At 44.7% G+C, this 22,549-nt stretch overlaps 1 protein-coding gene across 1 annotated transcript in view; it reads right to left on the minus strand.

Annotated features, from left to right (window-relative positions):
- znf638 (zinc finger protein 638) overlaps window positions 1–22,549 on the minus strand; it is a 157,063-nt gene that overhangs the window by 126,366 nt on the left and 8,148 nt on the right. Inside the window, exons 3-4 of the mRNA XM_041183996.1 lie at window positions 17,817–17,874; window positions 8,033–8,196 (exon numbers count right to left, since the gene is read on the minus strand). Of these exons, the coding sequence (XP_041039930.1) occupies window positions 8,033–8,196; window positions 17,817–17,874 (222 nt within the window). The remainder of the gene's footprint in view (window positions 1–8,032; window positions 8,197–17,816; window positions 17,875–22,549) is intronic.

The following is a 22,549-nucleotide window of genomic DNA, read 5'->3' on the forward strand; positions in this document are numbered from 1 at the left end:
CTTCAGCTCACAAATTACAAATTTATTACAAATATAGCCTGCAGGAGACGGCTTTTCTTTTATGGGTCTGCACTGAAGTGATTCATTAAATAATTACTTGTAGAAAGGTACAAGATTTGCAGAAAGAACACTCAGTACCCAAGTTTACAAAGCAAACTGTGTTCAAGGTAACATGTCAGTACTCAATTTTATTTTCTAATCAATCTAGCGTCTCTCTTCAGTGATTTCTTCTGAACTACCTTTTAATTGTAACAAACTGAAATTAAAGTCAAACCATTACCGGCAATATGAATATACTTTTACATCTGCCAAGAGAAAAACAAGCTCACATCCTGCTGCTACTCATGTTCTTCCCACAGGTGCAGTTTGAAACTTCGAGACTTGTATATGTAATCCAGTTTTGAGCTAGCTGCATTGTATCATAATGTAGAGCAAGTTGATGGGAAAAAGACACTTTTAGATGATAAACATGCTTTATATCTTATTGTTTTGAGTACACTTAGACAGTACTGTGCAATCTTGGTCACCTTACTTAAGAGGGGCATACTTGCATTGGAAGCAGTTCAGAGAAGGTTCACCATGCTGACACCTAGGATGAAGGGGTTCCATTATGAGGAAAAGTTGAGCAGGTTGGGCCTAAACCCATTGGAGCTTGGACAAATGAGAGGTGATCTTATTGAGATATATAAGATTCTTAGGGGACTTGACAAGAGTCAATGTCAAGAGGATGTTCCCCCTTCTGGAGGAATCTAAAACCAGGGGGGCACTGTTTAAAAATAAGGAGTTTCCTATTTAAGGTGGAGACGAGGAAGAATTTCTTCCCTCAGAGGGTCATTAGTCTTTGCAGTTCTTTTCTCCCACAAGCAGTAGAGGCTGGGTCATTAAATATATTCAAGGCTGAATTAGACAGATTTTTGATCGACAAGGGAGTCACGGGTTATGGGGGCTAGCCAGGAAAAGTGGAGTTAAGGCCATGATCTTATTGAATGGCAGAGGAGGCTCAAGGGACCAAATGGCCTACTCTTATTTCTTATGTTCTTTAGGCATCATCTGTTTTTTTTCCCTGAAATTCAGTATGCCACAAATTGCCAACTTAGTTTGTAGAGGATGTGGTTGAAAGAATAACAAGCATTACCTTAAATGGTTTATGTTTCATTTTCTTCCAACACCAATCAGTTCAAATGAATTGGTTAATAACCCTTACTATAACAAACCAAGTCTGGAAGTCACTTCAATCAAATAGGTAAGAAATGTTGGTTTTACATCAGCCAGTGATTATCAATGCTATGTAAGGGCAGTTATTTGATATTCAGAGCAGTTTCTGTGATTGTAAAATACAGTAACTTTCATTTAATTTTATACCCAGTTATTTATAACACAATTCTCTATGATTTGCCTGAATATTTTCATTTAGATCTGAATCCTTACTGCAGTAAAAATATTTTACTCCTTTTTTTTAATTTGCCAGTTCTCAAACTTTTCGCCAGCATCAAATACAAATTAAAGCAATTTAGTGAAAGCTACATAAACAATATAATTACTCACTATATGGGTCTTTAAACACCACCAGAGAAACTAGATGCAGCTAGTGAGGCACTCTGGTGTCAAAATGCTTCAAAAATGAAATGCTGATTCCAGTAGGGAAACCAAAAATTGGATTTGCAAAAAATGTTTTCAGTGATCTTCATGATGGTAGGGTTATAAAACAGACCTGGAAACCACCCAATAGGTGCAGCAAAGGATGAATCCTTGATATACAAACTGAAGAGCTGCATTGACAGATGTTCCAAACCAGAGCAATGTTGACCACTTGATTGCAATGTACAATTTTTGCTTTGTACATGTAGATGGAATCACCAAATATAAGGAGCAAAGCAATACTGGGAATGATTAATGTAGGAATTAAGGGTACATAGGGTTTGTTGCTCCCAATCTGAAATAACCAATATTGATGCACAGTTTTTCTATATGGTAGACTGCCTTGAACAACCGATAAATTCTGGATGCATGTATTTTTTATTTTACTGAATTAGGCATTGGTAGTTCCTTGCAATTCATCAGCTCTGACAAAGTCTGACATCCAAAATTTCTAATGTGTGGACTGCTCCCTTACTTTTGACAAAGCCACATTTTCAGCCTTCAAACTACAGATAATGAAACAACATCAAATCTGTGAAGGTTTGGGCTGCCACATGGCTTAATGCAAAGAGAACAAAGCCAAAAGGAATGAAAGGCATCGAGCTCTGTGAACCTCAAGTTCAACTGCAAGATTGGAGGCATAGAGGGGAACAGGGCAAGAGATGTTGCTTCACGATTAACAGATCTTACTTTGTTTCAAGCACTTTAATATTATCTGATCATTTAACACTTACCTACCTTGCACCAGCCTGTAACAAAATAACCACAAACACGGTTACTGAGTTCAAACACTGGATTGTAACACTGCGCCTGTACCAGAATGTCAGTTTTTCCACAATGGAATGGCAGAAATCAACTTGGAAATTGTAATTTGGAATATCAAGAGAATGTGACAGACTTTCATACTGACAGTGAGTAACTTGTAGCTTAATATGATGATTTAAATTTTTTACAATGTTGTAATTTAAAACTTACTTGTTGATGTTTGCATATGATCAGCAAGTTTACAAAATCAATTGTGCCTGTCTCAGGAGGGCACCGCCATTCTTGTGCACCTGTTCAGGTTGGTGCTCAAGAGGTCTGGGAGCAGGTTATCCCATCATAAAAAGCAGGAAACAGTGATATGGGCAGCCAAGGGAGAGAGAAAAAAAATTAACTTTAAATTCCACTGATAACCTAGTGGGGAAATGCACTGCAGCAGAGATAAAGATCCCAGATTTGTTCTCAGGCTAATGAGCACAACCACACACTATTTAGTTCCACTGGGTGGAGACTGACCCGGATTGTCTCTCCAAAACACTATTTAACAGCATCTTATGAAAGAGTGTATGTGGGGCTTCCGTTCCACCCATCACAACCCTTACTGTTTCCTTTTCTAGAACAACTTCTCGATGCATTTTCCACTTACTTCTACCTCTAACGGCAAACCTCTCCCGTCTTATCTCCTTCTTTCCCACCCCCAATCCCTGCCTTCCCCTGGAGCTCTGACTGCTCCTTTGTGAACTTGACACTCCTGCAGGTTCATTCATATCCTGGTCAAATAAGTAGAAACTGCAGCGTCACAACCCCATAACCGAGGACTACAAACAACTCCAAGATCTTGTCACCCACTACCTTGTTGCTTTGACTCTCCATCTCTTACAACCTCAATTCAGTTCATTGATTTTCTTCCCTCCAAACTCTTGGTTCTTTGCATAATTTCCCCACCATTAATAATCTGGAACTTCTGTACTTTCCTTCACCCTCCCCACACTAATTAGGCTGATTTCCTCCACAAAACCAACTTCTGAACAGTCACCATTCTTTGACCTAATGCTCAGAGATACCGGTATTTCCCATCTTTCTTCCAGCATTGTTCATATGGCTTCAAAATAACTGTTATCACCATCTGCCTTAAACAGTCAATCCTCCCCAACTCTTCTTTCCCTTCCTCATCTCAAAAAAAACTCCAGCTTTCTCTCCCAATCCCTTCAGTGAGCTTCCATGGCACATTCTTTCCCCTTGTTCTCCTGACTTTTGGTCATCTACTCTATCTTTCTTCATAGCTGCAGTCTCATTGGTCCACCTCCGCTACAGTGCCACTTTGTGGTTCCATTCTCACTTGCCCTAATGTAACTGACTGTTCTCCCACATTTAAACAGTCACTTCCAGTGTACTCAAAGCTTCCACCTCTCATCCATCCAGTTGCTTACACACAACTTCTCAAATCAACAACCTCCATAGGTATACCGACACCCAGTATTATCTCTCCACCTCCACCCATAATCCAGAACTTTCTCCAATCCATTAAAGATTGCCTATTTCCAGATCACCTCCAGGGCTAATGTCTGCATATTCTCATCAGGCTCCCAAGTTCTACTCTATAAAAAAATCCAACTCACCTTGGTTTTCTGTCTGCACCATATGCCAAAGCACTGCTAACCCAACCTCCACTGGCTCCCTGTCTACCAGAACACAGATTCAACTGTCTTTCTCATCTACATTGTTCCAATGCCCTGAAGCACCCTACCTCTGCCATCTCCTTCAATGTTACAGGATCTTCTGCAAACGTGCAGTGTCTGTCACCTTGCCTTCTATTTGATCATGGGTTTATGCTCACATTCTGGAAGCCCCTTATAAAAAAAAACGTTTACATTTCTTGATTTGTTCAAAACGCATCACTAAGTTTGACTCTCTCAATATTTCACCCAATTCTTGCCCATTGCCCTAACTCCTTCCCATTTTGTGAACAGTTAATCACTACATAAATTAGGGTTTTTATCAGAGTCAACAGTGGTTTAGTGTTTTAGCATGCTACAGATTAGTTGAGAGGATGACAAGATCATGAGGATGTTCAACTCTAGTCTGTTCCTTTACCTACTTACAAGAAATCTGTTCTTATGAAATCTGAAATACTTCATGTTAAAAGTTAACAATTTAAATTATATTACAAACCAAGTTAGCAGGCCATGATGATTCCAACACCATTTTACAATATTACATTATTTAAATAATAGTGCAGTAAGCAATATTGATTTCTCAACCCAGTCATTTTTATATGATTAAGTTGATACAGTAAGCAAAGGTTCACCAGGCTGATTCCTGGGATGGCAGGATTGTCGTATGAGGAGATATTGGGCCAACTAGGCCTGTATTCACTGGAGTTTAGAAGAATGAGAGGAGATCAAGAGAGTGGTGAACCGAGGGAATTCTCTACCACAGAGGGCTGTGGAGGCCAAGTCACTGAGTATAGTTAAGGAGGAAATGGATAGACTTCTGGACTCTAAAGGTGTCAAGGGATATGGGGAGAGATGAGAGTATGGCATTGAGATAGAGGATTAGCCATGATCATATTGAATGACGAAGCAGGCTCAAAGGGCCGAATGACCTACTCCTGCTCCTATTTTCTATGTAAACCCCTGATACTAGTTTAAGTCTGCAGGGTCAGAGTCTGGCACTAATCTCAACAACAAGATACAAAACTAACACCAATATCAGAGCTGGGCTATATTTTTATTTCTGGGCTGGGGAGAAATTTGCATATCAAAAATACTCTGGAAAAGTATTATAAGTTTTCTGACAAGAAAGCAATTCACTATCAAGCCTTATGGAAAGAAACTGCTTTGAGAACAGTTGGCTCCTGGACCGTTTATGAAGTTATTTAGAGACAGTCAATACAGACCACTGACCAGTTCTCAAAAAATGTTACGGGGAACTATGTCAGACTGGGGTTCTCATCCATCAATCTGCAAGATGGTCTCAAAGGATCCACCAGAAATAATCAGAGATTGAGTAGACAAAACACAAATTGTGCCAATAAATTAACTGCTTACTATCCAGAACAACCATCTACATTTCTACATTTGTCTGAGTGAGTTTGCTTACCTCAATAGGGTCACTGCATTCTAAAGACGATTCACTCTGTGAAGCATTTTCAAGTGTTCTGACTACATGAAAAGTTGTTTAATAATGACTGTTAAAACACTTTAATGTCTCATCACAAGTTCAACCGGAAGGAGACTCTCAAGCGACCAATCAGCCATGACAAAAGGAGGCGAAGGTGTCAGCTAAAAGACTGTCTCTGCCTCATGATCCATCAGATGTGAAGTGGCAGCCATTTTGGAACGGGGGGGGGGGGGGGGGGGGGGGGGGGGGGGGGGGGGGGGGGGGAGAGAGAATTTAATTCATCCGAGCGGTCAAAATTATACCTAGATTACAAAACTTGCGTATTTCAGTGTTTGCGCAATTGAAGGCTTTAATTGGGGAGGGAACCACATACAGTGGGTATGAGTGTTGGCATGAGAATTGAAAATTGTTGCCAAGCGCCATCACAAGTTTCACATTACCCCTGAGAAGGGGACCTCAGAAGCAAAAAGGCTGTGAACAGCTGCATTAGACCCGCTTCTTTGAAATGCAGATTCAAAACGTCAAATGATGAAGAGTATGAAAAAATTCTCATTCAAAAACTTCCAAAAAGGAAAAACCTGCAATTTAGATTTCATGGGTTTCCTTTTACAAGATGTGAGTGGATACAATTAAAGCACACACACGCAGATCACTTGGTGTTACTCCAGCTTAGAAAATTAAAGTGCCTTGGCATTTCCAGTGAGTATGGAAAATTTATTTTCAAAACTCAGCACAGGAACCTTTATGTAAATTAAAATAGACGATGATTCTTCTGCCACCAGAACTCAGGATGTCACTTTCCCCAGTCCAGGACCAGGTAAGAACAACGTTACATAACATAATACAAAATGGGGGTTGGGGGTTGGGGGTTGGGGGGGGGGGGGGGGGGGGGGGGGGGGGGTGGCGGAGAACAGATTTAGGAGATCAGATTTACATTTGCAGATCTCACATCTAAAACTAGAGCAAGTGAACTGCTCCCAGGGCTCAGGTAGGGATAAATCTACTGAAAAATTCTACAACAGTGAGTGAGCTTTTACATGGGCACTCCATCAAATTGAGCGTGGCATATCCAAACCTTGCGTTTTTGAGTGGGCTAAGGGCCAATTAGCTGAACAATTGTGTGGATGAGCTCCATGCTCTAATAGTTCCACTGCTCTAGCAGACAACGTACAAAATGGCAGAATGGAAATTCTCCCAAGAATATTCAAGACAATAACATACCTGCAATCATACTGAGTTCATCCACCCACTAAACAGGCCAACAACCACCCCTCCTCCGACTGCTCCACCCCCTCCTCTCACATCCCTACCCCTCTCTCTCTCCCCCTCCTACCCTCCCATCTCCTCTCCCTTCCCCACCCCCTCCTCACTCCCCCCTACCCTCCCCCTTCCTCTCTCCCCACCCCCTCTCTCCCCCTCCCCCTCTCTCTCCCCACCACCCTCCCCACCCCCTCCTCCTCTCTCCCTCCCCCTCTCTCTCCCCACTGCCCTCCCCACCCCCTCCTCCTCTCTCTCCCTCCCCCTCTCTCTCCCCACCGCCCTCCCCACCCCCTCCTCCTCTCTCTCCCTCCCCATCCTCCCCTTTCCCCCTCCCTCTCACCACCGCCCTCCCCACCCCCTCCTCCTCTCTCTCCCTCCCCATCCTCCTATTTCCCCCTCCCTCTCACCACCGCCCTCCCCACCCCCTCCTCCTCTCTCTCCCTCCCCATCCTCCTATTTCCCCCTCCCTCTCACCACCGCCCTCCCCACCCCCTCCTCCTCTCTCTCCCTCTCCATCCTCCCCTCTTCCCCCTCCCTCTCTCCCCTCCCCCCTCCCTCTACCCTCTTCCCCCGCCTCTCTCTCCCCTCCCCCCTCTCCCTCTCTCCCCCCCTTCCCCCTGTCTCTCTCTCCCCTCCCCCCCTCTCCCCCCTCCCCTCTTCCCCCTGCCTCTCTCCCCCCCCTCCCCTCTTCCCCCTGCCTCTCTCTCTCCCCCCTCCCCTCTTCCCCCTGCCTCTCTCTCTCCCCCCTCCCCTCTTCCCCCTGCCTCTCTCTCCCCTTCCCCCTGCCTCTCTCCCCCCCCTTCCCCCTGCCTCTCTCTCCCCTTCCCCCCTGCCTCTCTCTCCCCTTCCCCCTGCCTCTCTCCCCCCCCTTCCCCCTGCCTCTCTCCCCTCCCGCCTCTCTCTCCCCTCACCCCCCCCCCCCCCCCCCCCCCCCCACTGCGAGGTAGCCGGGCCCGGAGAAGAGGGAACGGGAAACGCGGGGCGGGAGCGTCCCCGCAGCGCAGGCTCGCTCACGGGATGGGCTGGGACGGGATTCGATTCCCCTCCCCTCCCCGGGCTCGGAGCTAACTCCAGCTGCGTCAGGGCCTCAGACCCGCCGCCATCTTGTGGAAGATTCTAGATGTCGGAGCGCGAGCGGGAGGCCTCGGGTGGTGGAGGGGGAGGTTTCTTTCGGCCGCTTCCCCCAAACTGCGCCCCACCCCCGGGGGGGGGGGGGGGGGGGGGGGGGGGTCGGGCTGAGCCTACCTGCCTGGGGATGGCGATGGCGACGGCGATGCCGGCTCTGCCTCTGTCCCTCAGTCTCTGTCCCGGTGCCGCTCCCGCTCCCGCTCCTCCTCCCGCCGCTGCCGCGGAAACCAGGCGCCGCCAATCGAGCGCCGCCGATATCGAGCGCCGCGCTGAACGCAGCCCGGCCTAATCGATCACCGATCCCTCCAGCCTGCAGCAAAGGATTGACATTCAACCAGCAGGGGGAGGGAGGAGGAGGAGGAGGGGGGTCGGGGGCCGCGGAGGAGTGGCCATTCAGCCCATCCACCCTGTACCCGCTTTGAAAGAGCTACCCATTACCCCATTTTCCCTCTCAGGTATTTCTCCGATTTTTATTTCGCAAATGACTATTTAATACTGAGATCATGAGGGGGAGGGGGAGGGGGAGGGTGGGGGAGGGGAGGGGGAGGGTGGGGGAGGGGGAGGGGGAGGGTGGGGGGAGGGGGAGGGTGGGGGGAGGGGGGGGGTACCATTCGGCCCATTCAGCGAGCTCGTTGTCTGGATCGGACTGCGGCGGAGGGTTGCCAACCCTCCAGGGTTGGCCTGGAGTCTCCGGGAAATGATGATCGACCTCAGGAGTGGATAGGGAGAAACCGTTCCCGCTCGTAAACGGATCGAGAGCCGGGGTGGGGGGGTGGGGGGGCACGGTCGGTTTTAAAGCGATTAAAAGTGAAGCCCAACGCAAACTGGAGGAACTGGCACCGCGTCTTCCGACCGGGCGCTTTACCGCCTTCCGGGCTGAACGGTGTTGTAGCTCAACAACTTCAGATGGTGAACTCTCTCCTCCTCCATCCCCACCCCCTTTCCGCTCCCACTTTTCCCTAATAATTTATCATTTTTTTCCCCATATATTTTTCTTTTCCCACCTAATTCTATTATTTTTAAATTTATTTGTTTTATCTCCACCTTTTAGCCCATTTCGATCCCTTCCCCCCCCCACCCCACCCCCACCTGTCACTTGCTCGCCCTGCCTTCTACCCTTAATTAGCACATTCCTTAGATAATATCACCACCTTCAACACCCCTTTGTCCTTTTGTCCGTGACATCTTTGGCAATCTCTTCCTTGTCTCCACCTATCACTGGCCCTCTATCCAGATCTACCTGTCCTACCCACCCTCAACCACCTTATATTTCACCCCATTTCTATTTTTCTTTAGTCTTGTTGAAGAGTCATCTGGACTCGAAATATTAACCGTGTTCCTCCCCGCAGATGCTGTCAGACCTGCTGAGTTTTTCCAGCTATTTTTGTTTTTGTTTTGGCACAGTTTTAAAGTGTTTTGCAAAGGAAGCAAACGCGAGGTGAGAAAAAAAACCTTTTCACACAGCGAGTAGTTCGGGTCTGGGATGCACTGCCTGGTGGAGGCAGGTTCAGTTGAGGCATTCAAGAGGGCATTGGATGATTATTTAAATAGAAACAATGTGCAGGGTTACGGGGAAAAGGCAGGAGGTTGGCACTAAGTTAAAATGCTCAGGGAGCCGGTGCAGACAGAAGGGCTGAATGGCCTCCTTCTGCACCACATCAATTCTGTGGTTCTGTGCAACCCTAGAGAAAAAAAAAATCATTGGGACATTAAAAAATATATTTTTTTGTCACTTTCTTTGAACGTACGAACAAGGAGCAGGATTAGGCCGTTCAGCCCCTCGCGCCTGCTCTGCCATTTAGTGAGATCATGGCTGATCTGATAGTAACCTGAAATTCTCCCACAAGGGGAGACATCCTCTCCACATCCACTCTGTCAAGACTCCTCAGGATCTTATATGTCTCAATCTTACTCTTCTAAACACCAGCGGCTACAAGTCTAGTCTGTCCAACCTTTCCTGATAATACAACGCACCCATTCCAGGTATTAGACTGGTAAACCTTCTCTGAACTGCTTTCATTTCTCTTTACTGGGGGGTGGGGCAGCTCTTTGATTGACAGTCAAGCATCATCCAGTTGGATTATGAGTGTTTTTGCTCTCCAGTTGTCATAGGAAGGCCGTGTGTCACAGGGATCGATGTGTTGGCCAACTAATGGCTAGAGCATGTGGGCAAGTCATGTGACGAAACCTCCAGGAATACATTTAGTCACATTTGGCAACCCTATTGTGGCCCTAAAACCACTTTGTTGTCTGTTCCCCCATAACCCTTGACTCTCCTGTTGATCAAAAATCTGTCTACCTCAGCCTTGAATATATTTGATGACCCAGTCGGCACTACTCACTGGGGAAGAGAATTCCAAAGACTAACCCCCACCCTCTGAGAGAACAAATTCCTCCTCATCTCCACCTGAAATGAGAGACCGCACTCTAACGCAGTGCACTTCAAATATAACTCATTGCATCAGTAGTTTTTTCAATGTCGCTTCTGGTTCTTTTGACAATCACCATAATTTTGTGTCCCCTTCTGCCTCCTGGAAGCAGGACTGTATCAAAATTGGGGGTTCTCCTGGTTACAGATAAAGGAGAAAGACTTGCATTTATTCAGTGCCTTTCAGAACTTCAGGACATCCCAAACCTCCTTACAACAATAAGTACTTTTGAAGTGTAGCCACTGTTATAATGTAGGAAACAGGGCAGCCAATCGGTCACAGTCAGCTCCCACATCAAGAAACCCATCGATGAAGACCAGATAATATTATTTTCTGAGGGTTACTGATTCTTAAAGAGCATGAGTTATAGGCAAAACGCAGGCAGCCCCTCAACACTGTCCCAACATTCAATTTGATCATCACTGATCTGTATCCCATTATGATCCATGTACTTTAGCTCATAGTGCCACTGTCTCACTTAACATATACTTGAACTCCTGGTGTTCGTCAGACACACTGAATTCTACAACAACACACCAAATACCACACGGAGAGACCAAATACCACACTAAGACATCAAGTATTACACTGGCCCACAAAGTATCTCACTACCACACACTAAGATGAGGGGCATGGACCGGGTGGATAGGGAGCAGCTGTTCCCCTTAGTTATCAATCGAGGCATTGATTACAAAAGTAGGGAGGTCATGTTGGAATTGTATAGAACCTTGGTGAGGCCACAGCTGGAGTACTGTGTGCAGTTCTGGTCGCCACATTATAGGAAGGATGTGATTGCACTGGAGGGGGTGCAGAGGAGATTCACCAGGATGTTGTCTGGGATGAAGCATTTAAGTTATGAAGAGAGGTTGGATAGACTTGTGTTGTTTTCGATGGAGCAGAGAAGGCTGAGGGGGCGACCTGATCGAGGTGTACAAGATTGTGAGGGGTATGGACAGGGTGGATAGGGAGCAGCTGTTTTCCTTAGTCGAAGAGTCAGTCACAAGGGGACATAAGTTCAAGGTGAGGGGCAGGAGGTTTAGGGGGAATGTGAGGAAAAACTTTTTTACCCAGAGGGTGGTGAGGGTCTGGAATGCGCTGCCTGGGAGGGTGGTGGAGGCGGGTTGTCTCACATCCTTTAAAAAGTACCTGGATGAGTACTTGGCGCATCATAACATTCAAGGCTATGGGCCAAGTGCTGGTAAATGGGATTAGGTAGGTAGGTCAGGTGTTTCTCATGTGTCGGTGCGGACTCGATGGGCCGAAGGGCCTCTTCTGCACTGTGATTCTGTGATTCTGTGAAGATGACACTGACATCCCAAATATTACACCAAAATACCAAATGCCACACTGACTCACCAGATATCACACTGAGACATCAGGTATCACACTGTGGAGACTTTGGCTGGACTAGTAATCTAGAGACTAAGGGCAATGATCTGGGGATCTGGGTTTGAATCCTGCCACAGCAAATGGTGGAATTTAAATTCAATGAATTAAAAGTCTAATGATGACTGTAGAACCATTGTTGATTGTTGTAAAAACCCATTGGTTTCACTAATATCCTTTACAAAAGGAAATCTGCTGTCCTTGTCTGGTCTGGCCTACATGTGAATCCAGACCCACAGCGATGTGGTTGACTCTGAAATGCCCTCTGAACAAGGGTAATTAGATGTGGGCAATAAATGCTGACCTAGCCAATGATGCCTACATCCCATGAATGAATAAAAAAAACACACCAGATATCACATTGACATAGAAAATAGGAACAGGAGTAGACCATTCGGCCCCTCGAGCCTGCTCCACCATTCAATATGATCATGGCTGATCTTCTTGTACTTTGATTTCCACATTCCCATCTAACCCCGATAACCTTTGATTCTCTTACCTAACAAGAATCTATTTATCTCTGCCTTAAAAATATTCAGTGACCCTGCCTCCACCATCTTCTGAAGCAGAGTTCCAAAGTCGCACAACCCTCTGGGAGAAAATGTTTCTCCTCATCTCTGTCCTAAAAGGGCAACCTCTAATTTTAAAACACTGCCCCCTAGTTCTGGACTCACCCACAAGAGGAAACATCCTTTCCACATCCACCTTGTCAAGGCCGTTCAGGATCTTGTATAACTTCAATCAAACCACCAGTGGTTCTAAACTCCAGTGGAAACAAGCCCAGTCTGTCCCACCTTTCCTTATAAGACAACCCACTCATTCCAGGTATCAATCTAGTAAACCTCCTCTGAACCGTCTCCAATACACTTACATTCTTCCTTAAACAAGGAGACCAAAACTGCACACAGTATTCGAGGTGCGGTCTCACCAATGCCCTGTATAACTGAAGCATAACATCCTTACTTTTATGTTCAATCCCTCTTGTAATAAAGGATAACATTCCATTAGCCTTAACTACTTGCTGTACCTGCGTGCTAACTTTTTGTGACTCGTACAAGAACACCTAGATCCCCCTGCAGCTCAGAATTATGCAGCTGTTCTCCATTTAAGTAATACTCAGCTTTTTTGTTCTTCCTGCCACAGTGAACAACTTCACATTTTCCCACTCGCTCAACCTATCTCTATCCATCTGCAACCTCCTCATGTCCTCTTCACCACATACTTTCCTACCTATCTTTGTGTCATCTGTAAATTTAGCTACCATGTCTTCACTCCCTTCATCTAAGTCATTGATGTAAATCGTAAAAAGTTGAGGCCCCAGCACAGACCCCTGTTGGATTCCACTAGTCACATCCTGCCAATCAGAAAAATACCCATTTATACATACTCTTTGCTTTCTGTCAGCCAGCCAATCCTCTATCCATGCTGACATGTTACCCACTACACCATGCGCTTTTATTTTCTGTAATAATCTTTGATGTGGCACCTTACAAATGCCTTTTGGAAATCTAAGTACAGTACGTCTACAGGCTCTTCTTTATCCACTGTGCATGTTAATCCTTCAAAAAACTTCAATAAATTGGTTAAGCATGATATTCCGTTCATAAAACCATGCTGACTCTTCCCGATATGCTTGAGCTCTTCTAAGTGCCCAGCTATAACCTCCTTAATGATCGATTCTAATAACTTCACCATGACAGACATCAAGCTAACTGGCCTATAGTTTCTGTTTCTTTGCCTCCCTCCCTCCTTGAATAAAGGGGTTATATTTGCTACTTTCCAATCTGATGGAGCCTTTCCAGAATCTAGCAAATTTTGGAAAATTAACACCAGCGCATCGACTATCTCATTAGCCACCTCTTTGAAGACCCTAGGATGAAGTCCATTGGGATCCACAACACTTGCCAGCCTGCAGCTCCATCAATTTACTCAGTACCATTTCCCTAGTGATTTCAATTTCACCAAGTTCCTCTCTCCCTTGCACCTCCTGATTTGCAGCTATTATTGGAATGTTTTTTGTATCCTCTATAGTGGACACAGAAGCAACATAGAGATAAAAACAAAAAAACTGCGGATGCTGGAAATCCAAAACAAAAACAGAATTCTTCTCCGCCGATGCTGCCAGACCTGCTGAGTTTTTCCAGGTAATTCTGTTTTTGTTACAGAAGCAACATATTTGTTCATCTCTTCTGCCATTTCCCTATTATCTACTATTAACTCCCGTCTGTCACTCTCTAGAGGACCAACACTCACTTTACTTACTCTTTTCCTTTTTAAATACCTGTAGAAACTCTTGCTATCCATTTTCACATTTCTAGCTAGCTTCCTCTCATACTCTAATTTCTTTCTCCTGATTAATCTTTTAGTCATTCTCTGCCGTTCTTTATATTCTGTCCAATCATCTGTCCTATCACGCATCTTTGCGGAGTTGTATGCTTTTTCCTTAAGTTTGACGCTTTCATTAACTTCTTTAGTTAATCATGGATGTTGGGTCCTCCCATTAGAATTTTTCTTTATAATATGAGTATACTTATTCTGAATACTCTGAAATATCCCCTTAAATGTCTGCCACTGCATATCTATTGATCTATCCTCTAGCCTAGTTTCCCAGTTCGCTTCAGCTAGCTCAGCTTTCATCCACACATAGTTGCCCTTATTTAAGTTTAAGATACTAGCCTTAGACCCACTCTTCTCCCTTTCAAACTGGATGTAAAATGCAATCATATTGTGGTTGCTGCTACCTGCTGCCTTTACTCTGAGGTCATTAATTAATCCTGTCACGTTACACAATGCCAAGTTTAATATAACCTACTCTCCGGTTGATTCCAGAACATGCTGCTTTAAGAAACTATTTCAAAAGCATTCTAAGAACTCCTCATCCAGGCTACTACTGCCAATCTGATTCTTCCAGTTTATGTGTAGATTAAAATCACCCATGATTATTGCCGTCCCTTTATCACAAGCAACACAATATTTTCTCTTGAATACTTTGTCCTACACTGTGGCTACTGTTAGGGACCCTGTAGACCACTCTCACTAATGACATTTCCCCCCCTATTATTCCCCATCTCCACCCAAACCGATTCTACATCCTGATCTCCTGAAGCAGGGCCATCTCTAACTATTACACCAATGCCAACTTTGGTTAACAGTGCTACCCCTCCACCTTAACCTAGCGTCCTATTCTTTTGAATGTCAGGTACCCCTCAATATTAAGGGCCCAATCTTTGTCGCTCTGCAGCCATGTCTCCGTAATTACTATCAGATCATATTTATTTACTTCAGTGTGGCCATCAATTCATTTACTTTGTTATAAATGCTACGTGCATTCTGATTGAGAGCCTTCAGTTTTGTCTTTTTGTTACCTTTATAACATTTAGACTTGACTGTTGATGTATTCTTAGACTTTTCCTCTCTGTCCTTTCCTGCCAAACTCTGACCTTCATTTCTCATATTACTATTTTGCTCTCCTACCTTGACTCTACACCTTAATTGCTACCTCTACCCAGGTTTGATCCTTCACCCATCTTGTTTAGTCTAAGCCCTTTAAACAACCAGATATCATACTGACACACCAGATATCACACTGACACATCAGATATGGCACCGACATATTAGACATCACACTGACACATCAGATATCACGCCGACACACCAGATATCACACCAACACACCAGATATCACACTAACACACCAGATATCACACTGACACATCAGATATCACACTGAAATACCAGATATCATGCTGACCCAAAAGATATCACACTGGCACACCAGATATCACACTGTCACACCAGATATCACGCTGAGCCACCAGATAGCATGCCGACAAACCAGATATCACACTGACCCATTAGATATCACACTGACCCATCAGATATCACACTGGCACACCAGATATCACGCTGACACACCAGATATCACACTGACCCATCAGATATCACACTGACCAACCAGATATCACACTGACACACTAGATATCACACTGACACACTAGATATCATGCTGACACACCAGATACCACACTGACACACCAGATACCACACTGACACACCTGATATCACACTGACACACCTGATATCGCACTGACACACCTGATATCACATTGACACACCTGATATCACACTGACACACCAGATATCACACTGACACACCTGATATCACACTGACACACCTGATATCACAGTGACACACCTGATATCACACTGACACACCTGATATCACACTAACACACCTGATATCACACTGACATACCTGATATCACATTGACACACCAGATATCACACTGACACACCAGATATCATGATGACACATGTCACGAAAATGGATTACAGCTTCATCAACTACTTATGGGCATAATGAACCTTTCATGGAAGACCTGTTTTAAAAAAAAACAAGAAAAACCACTAATGCCAGATATCACATTGACACACCTGATATCACATTGACACACCTGATATCACATTGACAAACCTGATATCACATTGACACACCTGATATCACATTGACACACCTTATATCACAGTGACACACCTGATAACACATTGACATACCCGATATCACATTGACACACTAGATATCACAGTGACACACTGATATCACATTGACATACCTCATATCACATTGACACACCTGATATCACATTGACACACCTGATATCACACTGACACACCAGATATCACATTGATACGCCTGATATCACATTGACACACCTGATATCACACTGACACACTAGATATCACATTGACACACCTGATATCACATTGACATACATGATATCACATTGACACACCAGATATCACATTGACACATCTGATATCACAGTGACACACCTGATATCACATTGACACACCAGATATCACATTGACACACCTGATATCACATTGACACACCTGATATCATATTGACACACCAGATATCACAGCGACACACCTGATATCACACTGACACACCAGATATCACATTGACACACCAGATATCACATTGACACACCTGATATCACATTGACACACCAGATATCACAGCGACACACCTGATATCACATTGACACACCTGATATCACACTGACACACCAGATATCACACTGACACATCTGATATCACATTGACACACAGATAACACACTGACATACCAGATATCGTAGTGACACACCTGATATCACACTGACACACCAGATATCACATTGACACACCAAATATCACACTGACCCACCAAGTATCACACTGACCCACCAGATATCATGCTGACACACCAGATGTCATGCCGACACACCAGATATCACACTGACACACCAGGTATCACACTGACACACCAGATATCATACCGCCACACCAGATATTACACTTACAAATCAGATATCACGCTGACCCACCAGATATCATGCTGACCCATCAGATATAACACTGACACACCAGATATCACACTAACACACCAGATATAACACTGACACACCAGATATCACACCAACACACCAGATATCACAGTGACACACCAGATGTCACACTGACACACCAGATATCACTCTAACACACCAGATATCACACTGACGCATCACATCTCACACTGACACACCAGATATCACACTGACACACCAGATATCACACCAACACACCAGATATCACACTGACACACCAGATATCACAGCAACACACCAGATATCACACTGACACACCAGATATCACACCAACACACCAGATATAACACTGACACACCAGATATCACACTAACACACCGGATGTCACAGTGACACACCAGATGTCACACCAACACACCAGATATAACACTGACACACCAGATATCACACTAACACACCAGATGTCACAGTGACACACCAGATGTCACACCAACACACCAGATATCACACTGACACACCAGATGTCACACCAACACACCAGATATCACACTGACACACCAGATATCACACTGACACACCAGATGTCACACTGACACATCAGATGTCACACCGACACATCAGATATCACCCTGACACATGTCTCAAAAATGGACTATAGCTTCACCACCTTTGGACATTTTGAACTTTTCAAGGAAATCCTATGTTTTTAAAAAAATACAAGGAAAGGCACTAATACCTGATACTGTAAAGTGACCACATTCTGGAAAATTCCTCTGTGTATTATACCGACACACCTGAGGGAACACAGATTTTCACACCTGAAGAAGTGTTAAGGCCCACTTCAGAGACACTTGGAAGAAAGGTATAGAAAATGCAAATTTAGTGACTTGGCCTCCACAACCTTCTATGGTAGCAAATTCCATAGGTTCACCACCCTCCAAGTGAAGAAGTTTCTCGTCTCAGACCTAAATGGTCTACACCGTATCCTGAGATTGGGACCCCTTGTTCTAGACCCCCAGCCAGAGGAAACATCATCCCTGCATCCAGTCTGTCCATCCCCGTCAGAATTTTATACGGTTCAATGAGATCCCCTCTCATTCTCCTAAACTCCAGTGAATACAGGCCTAGTCATCCCAATCTCTCCTCAAACGACAATCCTGTCATCCCAGGAATCAGTCTGGTGAACCTTCGCTGCACTCCCTCTATGGCAAGTACATCCTTTCTTAGGTAAGGAGATCAAAACTGTGCACCAAGTGTGGTCTCACCAAGGCCCTGTACAGCTGCAGTAAGAATCTCCTACTGTTTGTGAAGACAATGGCGAATGTTTCACGTCTCATCAGAAATGTAAAAACCCATCTCCTATTGATTTATATCTCAGAATGTGTTAAAAAAAAGCTGTGAGATAAAAGCAAAACAGAATCTAGATGCAAGACACTCCTATTTCCCCCTCCTGGGAATACACAGGGAAAATGGGTTAAGACTAGCGGAAAACCGATGAGTGACAGAAGCAAGAGGCAACACCAGTCTTCAGTCACCCTTGCAGACGCAGACAGGTGATCTCTCCTTCTCCCTCTCTCTCTTGCTGGAGATAAGTTGTCTAGCAGACGGACAGCAAGCAGGAGAGATAGGACAGCCTCTTCAGTTACCCCTGCAGGGACAACCAGGTTATCTCTCCCTTTGGGAACAAGCAAGCAAGTGTCTCCAACAGGTTGCAAAACTGCCAAAGTCGGCTCTATCAAAATCACCCAACTAACAGCCGCAATGTACCAACTTCTACACCTCAGGGACAAGCCAAAGACTGATTTGTATATTCTTTTAACTTTTATTTGGACTCTCACCTTTCTTATTTATGATCTGTGTTGTGTATGTGTGTGTTGTGTCTTATTATTTTTCCTCAGGTTTTTTTAGTAACTAATAAACTTATCCTTTCTTTGACTCATGAAAACCTGGTTGAATTGGCTCATTATAAAAAAGATAAATACATTTGTATTGGGAAAAGGAATCCACAGGGAAAGAATTTTAAATAAACCTTTGTTGTGACCAACTGAGAGGGTTTGAATAAAAAGGGGAACCAGCTCATTCCCCTTCACCTAGTCATAACACACACCAGAAATCACACTGACACACCAGATATCAAACTTATGCACCAGATATCTCACCAACACACCAGAAATCACACTGATACACCAGAAATCACACTGATGCACCAGATATCATGCTGACACACCAGATATCACACTGATACACCAGAAATCACACTGATACACCAGAAATCACACTGATGCACCAGATATCATGCTGACACACCAGATATCACACTGGTATGCCAGAAATCACACTGATACACCAGAAATCACACTGACACACCAGAAATCACACTGATGCACCAGATAGCACACTGACACACCAGAAGTCACACTGACACACCAGAAATCACACTGATGCACCAGATATCATGCTGACACACCAGAAATCACACTGACACACCAGAAATCACACTGACACACCAGCAATCACACCGATGCACCAGATATCATGCTGACACACCAGAAATCACACTGACACACCAGAAATCACACTGACACACCAGCAATCACACTGATGCACCAGATATCATGCTGACACACCAGATATCACACTGATATGCCAGATATCACACCGACACACCAGAAATCACACTGGCACACCAGATATCAAACTGATGCACCAGATATCACACCAGCATACTAGATAACACATCAACACACCAGGCAGAGAGGGGTGCACAAACAGGCAACAATGATAGAGAACAGGAAGTTAATAGGTGGAGTCGGAGAAGGGAGAAAGTCATGAAGTCTAAAACAGGGTATGTGAGTACACGGAGTATATTAAATAAGATTGAGGAGTTACAGATGCAGATTGCCATGTGGAAATATGATTTTGTGGTGATAACAGAGACCTGGCTCAAGGAAGGGCAGGACAGGGTGTTAAATATACCTTGGTACAATGTGGTCAGAAAAGAGAGGAAAGGAAGAAAAGGAGGAGGGGTGGCGGTATTAGTTAAGAAGAGCATTGCAGTGCTGGAGAAAGAGGACTGGAGAAATGCAAACATTACGCCTTTGTTCAAAAAAAGCATAAGCCCAGCAATTAGAGACCAGTCAGTTTAACATCAGCGGTGGGCAAGATTCTAAAAACAATTATCTGGGATGGAATTAATAGTCACAAGGAAAAATGTGGATTGATTAGGGCAATCCAGCATGGATTTCTTAAGGGAAAATCATGTTTAACTAACTTGCTGCAGTTTTTTGACGAGGTAACAGAGAGGGTTGTGTAAGTAATTGGGGTCTTTAATAAGTGGGTATTTTCTAGATTTTATGAGATTTTCTAAGCAGCGTTGATTCTCTCTCTGGATAGAGGGTGTTGATATTCCTAAGCTGGTAGGATGGTGTCTTGTGCACCCCCCTTACCTATGCAAGTGTTTAGAAAGGGCCAGGATATGACCCTCAGCGTGATGTAAACTAAAAAGCTGACCTCGAGCAGGGTGCCGCACAAGGTGGGTAGTAACCACCCTGGCGTTTGGAGTACCTGTCCTGTGTCCATTGGTCAGAATAGTTTGAACAGGTGATTGACACTGGGTAAGCTACCAGCCCCCCCAAAAATGGTATATATGGGGAGGTTCAGCTGAGGGATTGTATACGGCTGAAGTGTTGGGGAGGTTGCAGTACTCATTGGTACAGAGGAGGAAGATGGTGAGATGAACGCGTTCTGTGCCAACTATCGTCTGTAAACCACACCTGTCACAGGTCATATACTTTTCCTGTCTAATTAGTTAATGTACCATCTAAACTGTTGTTTCTTAATAAATTTAATAGACCGTCTTAAAATTACTTATGACTAGTTGACTGTCTATTTAGGTATCCATGGGCCTGAACCCAAAATCTTACAATTGGCATCAGAAGTGGATCCACAGTAGTCAAATATAAAAACAAAAAAACTGCGGATGCTGGAAATCCAAAACAAAAACAGAATTACCTGGAAAAACTCAGCAGGTCTGGCAGCATCGGCGGAGAAGAAAAGAGTTGACGTTTCGAGTCCTCATGACCCTTCGACAGAACTTGAGTTCGAGTCCCAGGGACTCCGGGACTCGAACTCAAGTTCTGTCGAAGGGTCATGAGGACTCGAAACGTCAACTCTTTTCTTCTCCGCCGATGCTGCCAGACCTGCTGAGTTTTTCCAGGTAATTCTGTTTTTGTTCCACAGTAGTCAAGATTGGCTTGGAATTTGAGAACCAACAGTCTTAGATTGTAGATAAGCGAGTGGTGTAGTTATTAAGTGAAGCCAGGAGTCACAATGGCATTGGCATATGCTAGAATGCAACTGATAGACAATTTGACAAAGGAGACAGGGTATCAGGGGTGAATGATGTCCTGGGAGTTGTAGAAGAGTGTGACTGACATTACGAATGTATCCTTGATAGGCTTTCTAAAGAGGTTCAGAAGGGAAACAGCGGGTTGGAGAAGGTCCAGAATAAATTGGCCTACAGTGCACATCTTTGTGCCTTACAGCTGAGTAAAATGCACAACTGGTGGATAAGTTGCAAAAAGGAATTGCTGGTTGGCAGGAGAGTACAGCTATCCTGAACAATCAGGAGGCACAAGATGGGGCATGTAGTGCTAAGAACAAACATACAGCTGCTAGACCAAACACTGGAAATAAATATTGATTTACAGTCAGAAAGTGCCAGACCAAGTGAGGAGTTGGAAGATGCAGTGGGGGGTTTGAGGACGTTAATTCAGCCACAAAGTGCCGCCTCCCTTGAAGCAGACCAGCCCCCATGTTTAGTTAGAATGAAACAACCCCAGACACAGATTGGTCAACAGTTGTAACTGCTGTCTCCAAAGGCAAGGGCAGACGATATCGAGCTTTGCTGGAGTAATATAGTAGAAAGCACTTCCCCTTCTGCTCCGCGTCGCCTATGTGATAAGGGAATGGCGATGTGTGGGGTTACCCAAACCAGGGCAAGGACAGAGGCGGATGGGAATGCTAAAGGCTCACCCCACTGTGGCCAGAGAACAGGTCACAGCCTTGCGTTTTTCCCTGGATGAGGTTCAGGCACTAAGGGGAGAGAACATTGATGTTCACATTGAGGTCCCAGTTAGAATCAAGCAGCTCCCTACCGAAAGCTGGAGTGTATTCGCAGAGAGACAGACCTGACCTCCGGCGCCCTCACTATCCACGATCCTTACCCCGACCCTATGGGGTACTTTTTGTCCCAGCGGAGAGTACACTGTACATTTGAGTCGTCATCGTTCAAGCAGGGTGCTGCTCGCAAGCATCACAGATTCCAAAAATTGGGGCTTGAGGAAGGAGCTAAAACGTTTAAAATTCAGACGACATATTTTACAGGCTTTAAACTGCTGTCACATTCTGTTTTAAATTACAAACTGTGCTAGTATGGAACTGTGAAGGTCAGTTTGTTCCCAAAATATA

Source organism: Carcharodon carcharias, chromosome 1 (assembly GCF_017639515.1).
Source record: "Carcharodon carcharias isolate sCarCar2 chromosome 1, sCarCar2.pri, whole genome shotgun sequence".
In the NCBI taxonomy this organism is placed as follows: domain Eukaryota; kingdom Metazoa; phylum Chordata; class Chondrichthyes; order Lamniformes; family Lamnidae; genus Carcharodon; species Carcharodon carcharias.